A 15,548-nucleotide genomic window follows, 5' to 3' on the forward strand; every position below is an offset into this window, starting at 1 on the left:
ATTCACGATATGCGTTTTCCGCCCTCGTCCGGTTATATCGTTCACTGTATTCCACAGTCTACGTTGATCGTTTTGAATTGTGTAAAATTTTCTTTCGTAATAATCATCCCTTGCCTTTTTCAAATCGAAGTTTAATTTATTTCTGAATTTTTTAAACTCAGTCAATATGTCACAATTTCGAGAGCTAATGAAACTGTGGTACAAATTATTTTTTTTTACGTATTCGTTTGTATAAGTCCGCAGTTATCCATGGTTTTCTCACTTTATTTCTTTGTTTCTGCTTTCGCAGAGGGAAGGCTGTATTGTAGCACTGTTTAAATTTATCCAAGAAGATCTTGTACGCAGTTCTGGGGTTAGGCTCATCATAAACGGCCTGCCAGCTTTCTTGGTTGATAAGGCAGCTGAACATGTTTAGCGTAGTTTCGTTTACCGTGCGGAGCAAGAGGTTTCCTTCATCATTATGGTGTTCCTTGTAGGATGCATTTGTTAGGCAAAACACGGGCAGGTGATCGCTGATGTCATTCAAGATTACACCAGCGGAAAGATCATCGCTATCTATGTTTGTGACGCAGATGTCAAGGGATGTGGCCGTGTCAACGGTCACCCTAGTGGGCAGTGTTATCACATTGTCGCACGCGTACTGGTGAACAGCGTCTCGAAATGTGTTAGCATGAAAATTACCGGATATTGTGTCAATATTTATACCTCCAAGGACCATAAACGGCGCATTCGCCGAGCTAAAAGAGCTAAGTGAATTTTCAAAAAATGACATGAATTCAGATACGCAGCCAGAAGGTGGCCTGTACACGGCGCAGACAATGGTGTTAAGCACTTTCACCGATAAGCTCTCGACATTTTCATCCATTCTGCACATGCTGTCCAATACCTTGTGCGGTAAATTATCTTTTAAGTAAACGGCTATCCCACCACCTCTTTTGTTTTTTCTACTTATGCTTTCCCCATTTGTAACCTTGAAGGTAAGGGGGTTCGATTTCATCTGACAGCCAAGTTTCCGTGAGTACTATAACGGTAAATTTTAAGCTAAGTGACTGCAGAAACATTTCAAGATCTTGAATCTTATTTTTAAGGCTTCTCATATTTAGATGAATTGCTGAAAACTTTCTTTCGCCTTTTTTGTATTTTTCATTAAAATGATCACATTCATAATAGTGGCATTCCTGTGGTATGTCTTCCATTTGAGCTGTTTTGCACTGTACAGCTTGTACAGTTTTTTTATACAATTATCTGCTCTATGTCAGCAACGCTGCTAATTCTGTGGCTTGTGGTTCGCTCGTCCTTACGGGCAAAAATTTTCCCGCCAGTCACCCACACAAACTTCCATCCTGCTACTTTTTTCTGAGCGATCGCAGCACCCAGAATTATCTTATTTGAGCGGGTCAGATGCTCGTTCACATAGATGGGTGTGCCATCTCCACCATAATCAAGATCTTTTGTAGTCATTCTCTGCTTTCTTGCTTTTTGCAGAATTTTGTCCCGTTTTGTGCGTTGTACAAAACGGACAACAATGTTTTTTTCGGAGGAGTTTGATGTGGGCACACGATGGCAGATGTCAATGTCCGATTCAGCAATCGGTTCATTCAGAGTACTCCCGATCCTCCTCACAACATCGACAACGTCACCTTTCTCAGGCACTCCTTTTATTTCCAAGTTGTTCATCCTTTGATACTGTTCTAATTGATCTATCCTTTCACTCAATCTGCAGTTTTCAGCTTCCAGTTCTTTGTTTTTCTTTGAAAGACTTTGGACTTCCTTTCTAAGTTCTTTCATTTCACTTATGATTTCATTAACACCATCACAGGTATCGTTGCAGTTTTTCACACTTTCTTTCAATGATCTGAGATCTGTCCTTAGTTCTCGCCTCAGGTCCTCAAGCGCCTTGGCAATATCTTTCACGTCCTTACTCATTTACGTTTAAGTACAGCAAGTGCCTTACAGAAGTACCCAACAAAAGCAATGGCAGTGTCAAATACAATGTTTGCTGTATTCGGCAGCAGTGCACAATCAAGATTTCGGGCTTTATACAATAGAAAATTATATTGCTCACCTGCAGAAGATACAGGAATTAGTCGTTGCTCTGTGGTGCACCGCTGCCGAACTGAAGATTCAGCTGAGGCGCTGCTCCTAATATAGGCAGAATCGTCCACCAGGGGCGTCCTTGTGCATGCGCTGTTCCGCCACTCGAAGCTTGTAATGCTTGCAGTTTTCCGCTGACGGCCGCTGATAGCACCAGACCAGCGATGAAGTAATGCCTTGCTCGGTAGATGGGCACGTGCCGAAAGCTGCAGAAGATACAGGAATTAGTCGTTGCTCTGTGGTGCACCGCTGCCGAACTGAAGATTCAGCTGAGGCGCTGCTCCTAATATAGGCAGAATCGTCCACCAGGGGCGTCCTTGTGCATGCGCTGTTCCGCCACTCGAAGCTTGTTGAAGTGTGCCTCGACCGTCAACCGCGAAATAGGTTGTCGCAGCCAACAGGTGCGACCGTAATGACGGGCACATGAGCGTGAAAAAGGTCGAAACCGCGCCATGAGCAGGTGATACGCAGCGCTGTAAGCACTATTTAATAAATATACAGGCGAATAGCGTGCCAGTGCATTAAACAAGGCTTCGTACGTGATCACCAGTATGGGAACATTTCGGCTATTCGTTTGCGCAGCGCTAGAGCAAGGGGTGACTCTCTCTCTCTCTCTCTCTCTCTCTCTCTCTCTCTCTCTCTCTCTCTCTCTCTCTCTCTCTCTCTCTCTCTCTCTCTCTACTTATCTATCCCTCCGTCTATCTATCTATCTATCTATCTATCTATCTATCTATCTATCTATCTATCTATCTATCTATCTATCTATCTATCTATCTATCTATCTATGTATCTATCTATCTATCTATCTATCTATATCTATTTGACTCTCTCTCTCTCTCTCCCATCGTCACCAACTGATCGAGCAGTTCAGCCACGTCCTTCTTTCGGGCGTAACTGCGAGGGGCGGACTTGTGCGCGCGGCACGTTCAAGAGGAGCTCAGAGACCACACCGAGTCGTCTCGTTCCTGCCGGACAGTGAGAATTTGGTGGCTTCGCTGGTGCTTTCGCAACGTCCTCTACGTTCTGTCCTTTTTTTCTTCCTCTTTCATTTTTCACGCTTTTCTTTCGCCGTGTTTTCACTGGACGATAGCGACGCGCCTCTCGAAGCTGCGTCGCCACTCGTTCGGCTTTTGTTTCGCTCCGCTCAAAGATGGATCACCCCGGGGAGCTGCGGGGCTCGCAAGATCGCTTTTTCATAGAAGACGCGACGCCTTCCTCCACTGTTCCTGCTCGCCGCGCCGCCGTACAATCCAGGCTAAAGAAGACAACAGAAGAGGAAGCGATGCGCTAAAAAGAAAAACGAAAGCAAGTCGGGTTCGTGCGTTAGCCACCACCCCATCGTACGCTCGTGCGTCGGCCAGTTCCGTGCAGTGAAACAAGGGCTGCGGCACTGGTCTCACCAATACAAACAATCGGGCGCAGTTTTCAACATGCCGTCGCTTGGCTAGCTTTAACTGTGCCTAACTTTGGACGTCTGTCGCGATGTATACGCTCTCCAGGAAACGAGTCTACAGCAATGACCTCAGGTGTATAAGCCGCTAAGAAAGCACGGTTGCAGGAAGGCGCGAATGAGGGACTATATCTTGTCGCGTAGCGAATGATGGCCCCCCTCAACGCGGCGGGAGTTCCTTCGAGCCAGTGCACATGTGGAGAAGCACGGAGACAACATCGAGCGTGCTGCTACGGGCCCCGCCTTCTGCTTGTAGCGCTGCCGGCTGCTATCGCGTTCCCCCGAAATGTGGACGAAGTGCGCTCGGAGGGGGAGTCGTGTGGAACAAACATGGGACGAGAAAACGCAGTTGAAAAGCCTCGCCATCCTTCGTTCTTGCCTCGTCTGTTTGTTTTAGTCCATGCGACTCCCGAAAGTGCCTGGGGTCTTGTCCAAGCGGAGAGCTTCTCGTCTTATCGTTGAAGAGCCCGGTCGCACTTCGTATCTTCGGGCGTCTTCGGCTGCCCTTTCAAGACGTTGTTTCGACAGAGAGTAAGTAAAGTCCTTGCCCACTCGACGAGCCGAAGCGAAAGCATGCTTTCCTCCACTTTCGGGAGTGGCTGTTGAAGAAACAAGGACGTTTTTAATTACGCTTATTCACTTCGTCGTTTTCCCCTCGCAGAGTCCGTCACTGTTCCAAGTGGTCCTTGGAAAATTGCTCAACACTGTACTCTCCAGATAAGTCAATGTTTAATTACTGTCATGGTCCCGGTGCCCATGGCTACACTTAAACGGTAAATGTGTATAATGTCACGCTCTTGGTTAGCGGTGTATTGCCACAACGCGCAGGTGAAATTTCAGAGCAGCGTCCTGTACACGAACAAAAATTATTGCTTCAAATACGGGAGAACATCAGTGAAAAAACGAAACAATGACGCCAAAACAGTGTTTCGTAACAAAAACCTTAGCTTTGCGCGTCCAACTTCTATAGGGTAGCATAATAAGAAAATCCAGGGAGAAACCGAGACATAGCTTTCCTGTTACTTCTTTTATAGGCTAGTCAATAAACATGTGCGGGGGTTTTCTTTCCAACATAAAATTAGCATTCCTGCACTTCGACGCAATATAGCTCGAAGTGAACGCGCTCAAATTCGTACGGGTGACTAATGTTAGCGTTATTCGATACGTGCCACCAAGACCGAGCTTTACATTAGCTCCGCCTTTGCAGTGAGACCACAAAGCGAAATCACGCTCAAAAGGGCTGCACAATACAGAAGCGTGGCGCAGCGCGAGATTATAGTATGCTGGTAAAACATATTTACCAAACAAAATCTGCCTCGCCTGTATAGGTCGCCTGTCATGTGTCGTGCTTCGAACCTGAACTGTAACTAACAACCAACCATCCGGACATGTCTTTCTTTTTTTCATGTTCTCGCAGCATGTAAACAAGTGAACGTGCACATTGATACGCATCCGGATATACGGGAAAATAACAAGGCGAATTCGTTAGTCCACTGTTCTAAACTGTAAAGAAAAAAGAAAAACGGTGACGGTAATACTCCATCGGCATATATGATGCAATAGTTTTGCGCTGAACGATGCGGGCACCACAGACAGGCGCTAGATGCGCGCTCCCGCCAGGGAGCACGTGTCATTCACCAGCGGCGCGAGAGCTTTGCACTCGAAGGCCTGAACAAAATCCGGCACGCGCCGCATGTACCAGTGTCCGAGGCGCAGAGCGTCGTCGCGCCCCATCGCCCGGCGTCGAAACGAGCACACGTTGCTCACGAAATAAGCCATGTAAAACACCTGGCTCGCCGAAACCCTGGCACTGCCCCAGGGCACGACCCTGTCGTGCCACCCGGAACTCTTCGCCCCTTCGGCAGCAGACTGTATCGAGAGCAGCGCGTACTCAAGACCGGTCGCCTTCTCGCCCAGCCGGTTGACGGCGCACGTCTTGAAGCGTCTCAGGGACTCGCGACTTCCGTGGCTGACGCCGTCCAGCGAGAAGACTTCCCGCCAGATGGCGTTGGCGACTTGCGCGCCGACCAACGCGACGTTCACGAAGGCGTCCGTGTCGTTTCTCCGGGGCAGCATCGAGTACAGGGCGCCGGACACGAACAGTTCGCCGCCGCGCACCGTCGCGCTCGCGTCCCGCAGTCCGCGCTCCAGGGTCCACCAGGTGCCGGCGTCGAGGGACGCGCGCTTAAGCGCGAGCCGCTGCGCGTGACTCCTGACGGCGAGGACGTTGCTCCAGTAGACGGACGTCATTTCCGGTACGTTTTCCTTGTCCGCCGACAATCCGTCCAGGGCCTCGTGGAAAGAGCGCAGTTTCAGGTCTTGCAGCATGTGCTTCAGCTTGAGGCTGCCTCTGTTGTCGCCCAGCAACTTCTTTGTCTGGTCGATGACGACCGCTACCATAAGGCTGAATACCTGAAAAAAAAAATAAACGACTCTAGTTTGTCGACGTGCACTATAATACAATCGTTCCGCAACGCAAAGCTGTGGAGTGTTAAGTTGAAACTACGCAAATAAGTCAATAGAGCGATGCCAGGCTACGACGGGTCAGGGTGTGCTCTCTCTTTCTCGGTTGTCTTGCTTGGGCTTCTTTAGTGTATTGATGAACAATCTACAGGTGAGTGCCGGCAACTTGGATGAAGTGTCTCGGAGACGACGTTATGGAAGAGTGGATTTAGAAAAACTGAGAACGTCCTAAGTATACAAAGCTGGACCCGCAGCAAAGGAGTACTATAGTCTGGTTCATAAGAACAGGCACCGGTAGCTAACAATGGCTTAGGTGGCCAACAAATAGTAAACCGGAAGAAACATCGTGATTTCGGCGTCTGGTATTCATTTCACAACTCTTTACCGGCTTGTATACAGATCATAATCTTGAACAGACCATCATGGCGAACGTAAGCTGCAATTTATGTTAATGACTTAGTAATGAATGCTCGCAGAGCCAGAAACGTTATTCTGCTATAATGGGCGATAGATTTATTGGTTTTCTGCACCAAACCTTATTCGTCTCAAAAGGCAGCAAGTAGAGGCGGTCAAGTATTGAAATGACGCGAAAGAAAAATAAAAGAGGAACTTGCACCTGAATTATCTACGCTGCCGCTAAACTTGCACTTCGTTGCCGTAGAGAATCCACGCAACACGCTCTCATGTTACGGGCTGCTGCGCGGCTTCTACTACCTCCGACTGCTCGCGATGAGAGGGTTTCATGGCAGACTGAAAGCTAGCCGCTAGGATAACCTAACGGTCTTTGAAGACGTGTTCGATACAGCCACTTCAACCGTAGCTCGCGAATGTAAATTGTCTAAAGAAATGCCGTTGGGCTTAGTTGTTGCGTGACAGAAAATAGGAACACCTTTTCGGGAAAGAAGTGACCTCGAGAGCTGTGCACAAACAATACAAAGTGCCGTTCCTGTCTATGCCTGCTAAGTGTCGCTTCGTGCAAGAATATTCTCATTTACCGTCAATTGTGTAACTCTCTTTATAGCAGGAAGTTTTGGTTCGGGGCACCTGTTTTAATACAGCGGAACGAAGAAACTCTTTTTTCTCCGCAACCGCTGCACCGAATTTCATTAGGTTTATTGCATTTTTATAAATAAATTCAAGTGACTATGAAGCAAATTTTATACTTAGTTCGTCAACTGTTTTATAAACATCGCTTAAACATGAGGTTTCAAAAAACAAAACTATGCCGTTTACAATTCTAACTCAGCAATGAAAAAAGGATATCAATTCGCTAAACCGTATTTTAAGGAATATCTAAAGTGGACAAAAGTGATGTAATTAGAGCCCTCTGGAATTTACCACTAGTTTGTGAGTAGGCCTTCTTCAAAAAGCTCGTAAACATTCTAATAAAGTTCACTTAAGCTGTAAGCGCATACATCAAATTTGTCCACTTTAGATGCTCTAACAGATGCGGGTTACAGAACTATACGGTATATTTTTGGTGCAGTGTTACCGACTTCTAAATTTCGCGCTTCAATTTATTTGCAACTTACCAATTTCCGGCAGTTCTTTGTAAAAAGCTTCCAGGCACTAAGTCAAAATTTCGCTTCCTGCAGTCACTGGAACTTAGTTTTTTCCCTCAAACGCAACAAATTCCATTCAAGGAAGTCAAGTGGTTATCTCGCGAAAACATTCCTGCCTTTTACATGCATTTGAATACGGACATTGGAGCTGGCCCCGAGCTTCCTCTTAAAATAGCAACGCGAGTAGCACTGCATACGAGTGGCCAAAAATAATGGATGAAATCGTATCGCAAAACCAACACGCGATGAAAGGGCGCATTGTCCATACCATCGTCCATCGTCTATAGGTGCACTTTGTGCAACTCAGCGCTGCCGCTTCTGCCACCGCGTCTATGAAGTCAGATTACCTGCGAGAGATAGACGTTCCGGCGCGACGATTTTATGCGTTCAGACGTGGCCAGGGCCCATAAGGCCCGCAGGGACTCCGTCTTGTCATCGCAGTACTGTCCGTTGGCCGAAGATTCAGGCGGGTGGGCCGCCGTAAGGAACTCCATCTCGTACAGACCCTCCATCGCCCGGAGCACGACGTACGCGATGGCCGCGGAACAGCGCTCCGGTGCAATTAGCGCTTCCAGGACGCGTATGGCGCCGTTGCTAGCATGGATCGTGACAGGGCTTCTTCGCTCCAGAACGCCGGCTGAAGTTAGAAAAGGCTTCCAGTTACCTAAGAGAGTGTCAGAGTCCAGCACCTGCTGTCTCCCAGAGCGGCGGCGGCGAACGTCCCAGTCTATGCTGGCTGAAGACCAGAGGTTTGACCTCCTAACAAGGTCTGTGTGCAGATCAATCAGTTCCTTCAATGTCGTGGTGGTGTTCAACAGACGGTTCGTCACCTGTAGGACAAGCTCGGCATTGTACTCCTTCACGCTGTTCAGAACAAGCGCTGTCAGGTTCAGGATGGCTGGCTTCCCGCTCAGTTCCACAGTGAATGTGGCATTCACTGCAACTGCGATGCCGTACCGGAGCTGCATAGCTCCCACAAGTGCCAGCACGTCGGCCTGCGGCAACGGCACTCGCAGTCGAAGGGTACTAATAAAGTTGCGCACTGCTTCGGGCAACATCAACCCGGTGTCGACGGCAGTCCGAGAACAGCTGGCGTGGAAAAGACGCAACACTTCGGATACGGGCTCCCTGGCGGTGCCGCGAAGAACGGGAGACACGACTTCGCTCAGAAGGTTCTTCATGGTGATGTCCAAGCGTTCGATGCCGGCTCGTCGGAAGCAGGCGAAGTTGTGGAACGAGCTGCAAGGCGCCACACTCATGTTGGACACCTGCGTGCAGAGAAGTGTTCGTTCTGCGTATAACAAGCCAAGCTGTACGCTTGAGTATGCTGGTGCGTCAAAGGAGTACCAACAACAACATGCGCATGGATTTAAGGAAATGAAGTGATTGTTGACAACAGCAGGAAGACAGTAACACGCACGTGCTTCCAATAACAAAAGAATTGAATTTTGGGTAGGAGGAACACATTTCATGCAGCGTCCGCTGCGACTGCCGTCGTCATAGTGGACGTCTGAAGTCTTTTATACGTGGCCTAAGGGAATTGTTCTTACATGGCTTTCCTAAGTACAATGCTACTTAGCTCCGGTAATTCGAGGTGAACCTGCGTATTCCGCATGACTGGCAGGACATGACATGGCCGAAGCAAGACTAGCTGTTTTATATGGTTTACAAGTATCTTTAGGTTCCTGTGAACCTAACATACTAAATAACAATGCATTGCAGTGTGAAGGCGACCATGAGCGAAGGAATGTAGTTTACGGCGAATATGCTTCGAATCAATACGTTTCATCAGTGAATTCCCTTGCTGTCAACATGCATCTCAGCGCCAGAAACTATTTCGGCAGAAGTGAGTCTGCAGTCAAGGGGAAGAAAGCGATTCCTTTCACAAGTCTTTTCTCACAGCCGCCGCTGTTACACGGTCGCCTTGTTCCTAATGTCTTCACTAGCTTATAGTGGCACAATATGTTAAGCCCGGCGTTGTCCTAGTTGGTCTGGACCAGATAGGACAACGGCATATGTAGATATGTGTTGCAGCAGAGGCCGTAACAGTTATCGCTGTAAAAATTATTTGTACACAAGTATTAACGGTCGAACTGAAAGGCTAGCGTGCCGATCGTCCACTCCTGGCGCGAATATGCTTGTGGCACAGGTCTGGATCAAGCAGCGCGCACCCACGGGTACACCTACCTCTGCTAGGGTGGTCAGGAGGCGATAACAGCAGAAATCCTGATCGGAATGCAAGGCCGTGCCGGTGCGGTCGGCCTTTAGGCTTAGCAGCGCCCAGAGCAGCACCGCCAGGGCAATGAAAAGCGCGAACAGCCCGTAGCAGCGGTCGCGGCGCCTTCCTTCCCATGGCTGGCGATCCTGGAAAACGCCGGCAGAGGACAACTCGCTGGACAGCACCCGCAGATTGGCCTGCGCCGCATTCTGTTGCTTGGCCGATGCGGAAGCAGCCGGGTCCATCGAGGCCATGTTCTTCTTCTGAAACAAAAGCGGTACACGAGCACATTGAGGTGATGATGACTGTTGTGATGATAACGAAATACATTTAAACGGCGCAGCTCTCACTTTGCAGGGGTGTTTGTTTCCTTTCTTTCGATCGCAGTGGCAGTGTAACTTACTCCTTGCACGTGTTCGTGAAGCCTCTTGTCTGAAGCCTCAAGTTTGTCGTATGTGCACCCGAGGTGTATGATCACACAAAATATTGCGTGCAGTTGCAACCTGTAGTTAGTGTTCGTCTCGATTTGTGTCATGCTGTTTGAAGCGTCTCGTGCGTCATGTGTTTATTCACTACAAGAACAAGAAAGACAGAAGGAGAAAAATTGCACAAAGCTGTGCATCGAAATGTCGGAGGGAACTATCATCATTCGTCAAAACTGCACTAAATTGCGCCACAATACTTTTTTTTATATAATTCGCATTCGCACTTTCATGCAAAGATCATTTAGCTCTCAGTCTTTCTCTCTTTAATTATTTTCTCTTGTTGTCGCTTGTGCTCTTACTTTCATGTTTGTTTGCTCGTTTGTTTGGTTGGTTTACTGAAAACGTATTGTCTGTGAGGGCTGTTTTCTATTGATACCTATGGTCTATATCAGAAAATCAAAATAAAACAATGGGAATAATAATTTGAGGTAACCACGAGAGTGCGCGCGTTGCTTACTGTAGTAGTTACCTGTTCGACCCCTGCGGCAATGCCATGCTCGTTGCACGAAGCATGGCGTAACTATGGCTCACGCGAGATCTCCGCGAGTGTACGTCAACTGGAATGGGCGCCTTACTTCGGCGAATAAATATTAAAGTAATACTTCGGCGGCCACTCTAACTAATTTAGAGTAACCACGTGTCGTTTAGGTGAAACCTTAAGTAGGCTTCTCGGCAGCAAAACAAAATATTGAAAAGCTCTTGCGATCACCTTATTATATCCACAAATTCTGCATTTCGCTTTCTGATTTTTTTCTTCCTTGCTCTTGAGCCCTCACTTTCTAGATCCCCACTATATATTTCCGAAACGAAAACGAAGAGGACAAGGCTGCTAAAGCCTCAAGCGCAGACTTTGTTTTGTCTTGTGCTTTTCGTAAAGCTAACCCTCCTGACACGGCAAAAAGTTTTTATGCTAAGTGGTTGCCATTAGCAGGCTTCAAAACCTTCTCTTCTTTCTTCCTTCTTTCAGGCGTACTTCGCACGCCACGAAGGCTGGCTTCGTTAAATTTAAGACAGCTCGCCACAGAGTTCAGAGCGCATGAGGTCCAAAGAAAAGTCTTCCTGATGGTCCCGATTCCGTAAGGATGGGGGGAAAAAGTGTGCCCCTCTCCCAACCTCTCTTCATCCCCTATGATAAGTATAACATTAACACAGCACTGGATCTAGATGAAATTTTCGAACGAAGCCTGCCTAAAAGGTTTTCGATAGAGGCGCCACAACGCGGCTCCGAAGTGGCGAGCCCGCTGGCCACTTTTCCTCGCGCACTTTCCAGATTCGCCCGTGAGAGGCGCTAGCTGATCGCGAAGAGCAAAAAGGGAGAGAAAACGCAAGAACGCTGATTTAGAGAACGTAGGAGCCCAGTCCCGGATAGCTCAGCAAAATTTGGTACCGTGCACCTCCCTCTGTGTTAAGCTGAAACCTTTCGACCCGGGGCTTCCGGGAAACACGGGAAAGGCGGTGAGGAAGGGGGGGGCCAAAGTTCATAAAGCGAATATTTTTGCTGATTTCGCTCCCCCTGTGCTCTGTTGCGGCAGAATTCCTGCCTGGTTTTTTATTTTTTTATTTTTTTTATTGCTCTTGTTTCTTTTCTGTTGCTCTTCACAACTTCGCCGGAGGAAGAAAAAAATATTGCAGCAAGAAGACGGATTCGGCATTTTTTTTTAACAGCGTTTGCATGCCTTCTTTCGAGGGTAACCTCCAGTTGCTTTAGGCTTACGGCGTCTGTTTTGCTCGTCGACACGGCTGCGGCAGCGCCGAGCGCGCGAACGGGGAAAGTGGGAGAGCCGCAGAGAAACTTCGCGCGTCGCTGATTTCTGCAGAGTTAACGCTTCCTCGCTGAGCGCGGCGCTCAGTGGCAGGAGTGGATCGGCAGACTGGAAACAAGAAGTGCTGCTTCGCCCCGCGCCACCGATGCTTGTCTGTGTAAACAACGAGACGTCCCCTCGTCAAAGAAGAGAAGGGCCGGCTTCGCCCGCGGAAAAAGAAGCTAAGAGCGGCGCGAGAAATGTTACCATCCGGCAGCAAGGCGGGGGAAATGTTTGAGGCGAAAATCTCGTTTCATGAACCCAAGGTAACTGCTGCCGGAGACAAAAGAAAGAAAGAAAGAAAGAAAGAAAGAAAGAAAGAAAGAAAGAAAGAAAGAAAGAAAGAAAGAAAGAAAGAAAGAAAGAAAGAAAGAAAGAAAGAAAGAAAGAAAGAAAGAATAGCGGCGCCGCATTGCTGGCTTGAAAACTTTGCCGACTCTTCGGGCACAGAAAGCGTGGCTCCAGAAAGTGATGTTTAATTTAAGATAGACTGGCGCCAGGAGCGGTCTTCTTAGATGCTTGATTCATTGTCCTCGTATTGATTTTGCTGATATTTTCCGCGCTAGAGGCCTGCCTCTTTTAGCTATTTTCTATTTCCGGTTTTTTTTTTTCCTTTGCACCTGTCGTCATCTACACACACTCAATCTCCGCTTCGTTATCGGCGAAGAGACGTTGTCGTCGTAACGCTGTCGTTGCTATGCCGCTGCTGTCGTCATCGTCGCCATCACCGTCGTTTTGCCGTCGTTCAGTTCGGAGAATTTGGCACTCGATGGTGGACACTTCTGAAGAAGTGAGTGAAAGCAGTTTCCTTCTCCTGAACGCCACCTGTTCCTCCTCCTCCTCCTCGTTTGCATTGAATTGCTGGAGTATCGCATCAAATTGGGAGCGTTGGGAACGCTGGGAAAAATTGCTCTGGCAGCACATGAGTTAGGAGCCGCAGAAGTCGCTGAAGTTGGCGACGTGCTAAGTGAAACCAGACAAAAAAAGAAAGCTCGCTAAAAAAAGGTTCTGCAATGTGATTCCTTCCTTTCCATTTTGTGCTTCTTTTTTTTTTTGTCACATAAAAGTAAAGTTCTGAAACAGTACTCCTTCTGCGAATGAGGCAGCTATGAAAAGTGAACTCGAGAGCACATTCGGCTTGTGTAACTCGAGACCCACTCGCAAAAACAGGGAGGCAACGGCCCGTATACAGCTTTACTTTTTTACCTGTTATCGGTGGCATGTTCGAGATGATGGCATGCCCAAGAGAAAAATTCGGACAAACCAAAAGGTAAACAAATGAAGAAAATTGAGCTATTCTCGGCAACTTCTCCCACACTTTTCCTTTAGTAGTGCTTCAAGCCAACCTAGATAAACATCGCTTACTCACTTGCCTACTTCGTGAATGCATGATTTTTTATTTCACTAATGGTCTTTTCTTTGCGGTATCGGGTTGCTTCTCCCGGCAGTGGCTGAACTTCGGAACGAAGGCGAAGAATGCTGCAGTTTATAGAAAGGCACAGATTTTTTGCTCGCATGTGGATGACCGCCTACGCGATACTTCAAGAGATCAGACCCGATCTCTTGCTCATTTGAAGTATCGCGTTTGTGCAGAAGAACCTTGTATGAAGGGGGGGGGGGGAATGAAAAATATCATATTAAAAAATGACTTCATACATTATGTACATCTGCAGAAGATATTATTCTATCAGTAATAATGCATAAAGTTGGAAATAAAGTAGAGTCCCTCACTGACGTCTCAGCAGGGCCCGACAACGTATTAGATAGATAGATAGATAGATAGATACATACATACATACATACATACATACATACATACATACATACATACATACATACATACATACATACATACATACATACATACATACATACATACATACATACATACATACATACATACATACATACATACATACATACATACATACATACATACATACATACATACATACATACATACATACATACATACATACATACATACATACATACATACATACATACATACATACATACATACATACATACATACATACATACATACATACATACATACATACATACATACATACATACATACATACATACATACATACATACATACATACATACATACACCCGCCGTGGTTGCTCAGCGGATATGGTGTTGGGCTGCTGAGCACGAGGTCGCGGGATCGAATCCCGGCCACGGCGGCCGCATTTCGATGGGGGCGAAATGCGAAAACACCCATGTACTTAGATTTAGGTGCACGTTAAAGAACCCCAGGTGGTCGAAATTTCCGGAGTCCTCCACTACGGCGTGCCTCATAATCAGAAAGTGGTTTTGGCACGTAAAACCCTATAATTTAATTTTAATTTATACATACATACTGCGTGAAGCGTTGTCGCTGTTGTTGTTTTTTTTTGCGTCATACCGGTGTGGCGTCACATGGCGTCGCGAGGTTGTGAGTCGGCTTTGGTTATTCACTGCTGCGGCAGGAATTAATCGAATGCCTTCAGTCTGTCACTCCCTACGAAGTGCTCCAGTTTGACGTGCCCAACCAAAAAGAGTAAAATGATTCATGTGATTGGAGTCCTCCCACAGAGCACGCTTGTTATTACAAGAATATATCAGGAACGAAAAAAAAAATCTAAAAAAAGACAAAATTGTGAAGAAAGTTACGACTAAATGTGCCTTAGAGCCAATTTGAGAAAACCTTTTTCCTTACTCAACATAATATTACAATGCCGGTTTCAGTTGACCGCACCTAAGAGAAAACGAAATTTAGTACGACGGTAAACGTAAGTTACAAGTGCTGCGCACGCACTAAGGTTGGCAGTCTTAAAGTCTTCGTTGCGAAGCTCGCTAAAACGCATAAACAGCGCAGCGATGATCATTCCACGTGCGAGGTGGGAAAGGTACGTGACGTGTATTGTTTCGTCGACAAGCCGCCGTGAATCGACGCCCAGCTGGCGCGCCACCCGAAGTGCTCTCACACGTGTCCCTCGTTTTTCCCCCCGTTCCACCTCGGGGCGCAGGTTGCAGCGTCGGCCGGGCGGACGAGCAGGAGTACCGGCTGACCCGCTACCTGATGTCCAACTACGACCCGGCGGTGCGGCCTTCCTTCAACTCGTCGCTGTCGCTGCGCGTGGACCTGGACCTGTCTCTACTGCAGCTTCTCGACGTGGTCAGTAGACGCACGCGCGAATGCCTGCACTGCGCTCGCTGTCTCGCAACTGTTCCCGCGCAAAACAAAAGCGCGCGGTTGAAGAAGGAAAGTTGAGCTAGTTCGTCCTGCTCCGAGGAGGATTCGCAGGGCCTCTTTACAGACTCTCCCCTGCATGTAATGCCTGCATGCAGCTTTGGAGTCTGTTAATATGGTTAGTGATCTGTTACTTCGGTAGCCTTCGGTTGCTGCAAGCGCTATGGCGACCTCTTCCCCCTCCGCTACCGTACAATTCCTTATCGTAAATAAAGTGAAACACAAACTT

General features: G+C 47.5%; 2 protein-coding genes across 3 annotated transcripts in view; one reads left to right on the forward strand and one right to left on the reverse strand.

Annotated features, from left to right (window-relative positions):
• Nucleotides 1–15,548, forward strand: part of LOC135917787 (neuronal acetylcholine receptor subunit alpha-10-like) — a 314,970-nt gene that overhangs the window by 272,639 nt on the left and 26,783 nt on the right. For both annotated transcript variants that reach the window (XM_065451392.1, XM_070537539.1), the window contains one exon: nucleotides 15,096–15,244. In XM_065451392.1, coding sequence (XP_065307464.1) covers nucleotides 15,096–15,244 — 149 coding nt within the window. The remainder of the gene's footprint in view (nucleotides 1–15,095; nucleotides 15,245–15,548) is intronic.
• LOC135917768 (uncharacterized) lies at nucleotides 4,926–10,049 on the reverse strand. The gene is made up of 3 exons (XM_065451359.1): nucleotides 9,757–10,049; nucleotides 7,917–8,837; nucleotides 4,926–5,956 (listed from the first exon to the last, which is right to left on the reverse strand). The coding sequence occupies exons 1-3, from the start codon at nucleotides 10,039–10,041 to the stop codon at nucleotides 5,144–5,146; spliced, it is 2,019 nt and encodes a 672-aa protein (XP_065307431.1). The 5' UTR covers nucleotides 10,042–10,049; the 3' UTR covers nucleotides 4,926–5,143.

This window comes from Dermacentor albipictus, chromosome 4 (assembly GCF_038994185.2).
Source record: "Dermacentor albipictus isolate Rhodes 1998 colony chromosome 4, USDA_Dalb.pri_finalv2, whole genome shotgun sequence".
In the NCBI taxonomy this organism is placed as follows: domain Eukaryota; kingdom Metazoa; phylum Arthropoda; class Arachnida; order Ixodida; family Ixodidae; genus Dermacentor; species Dermacentor albipictus.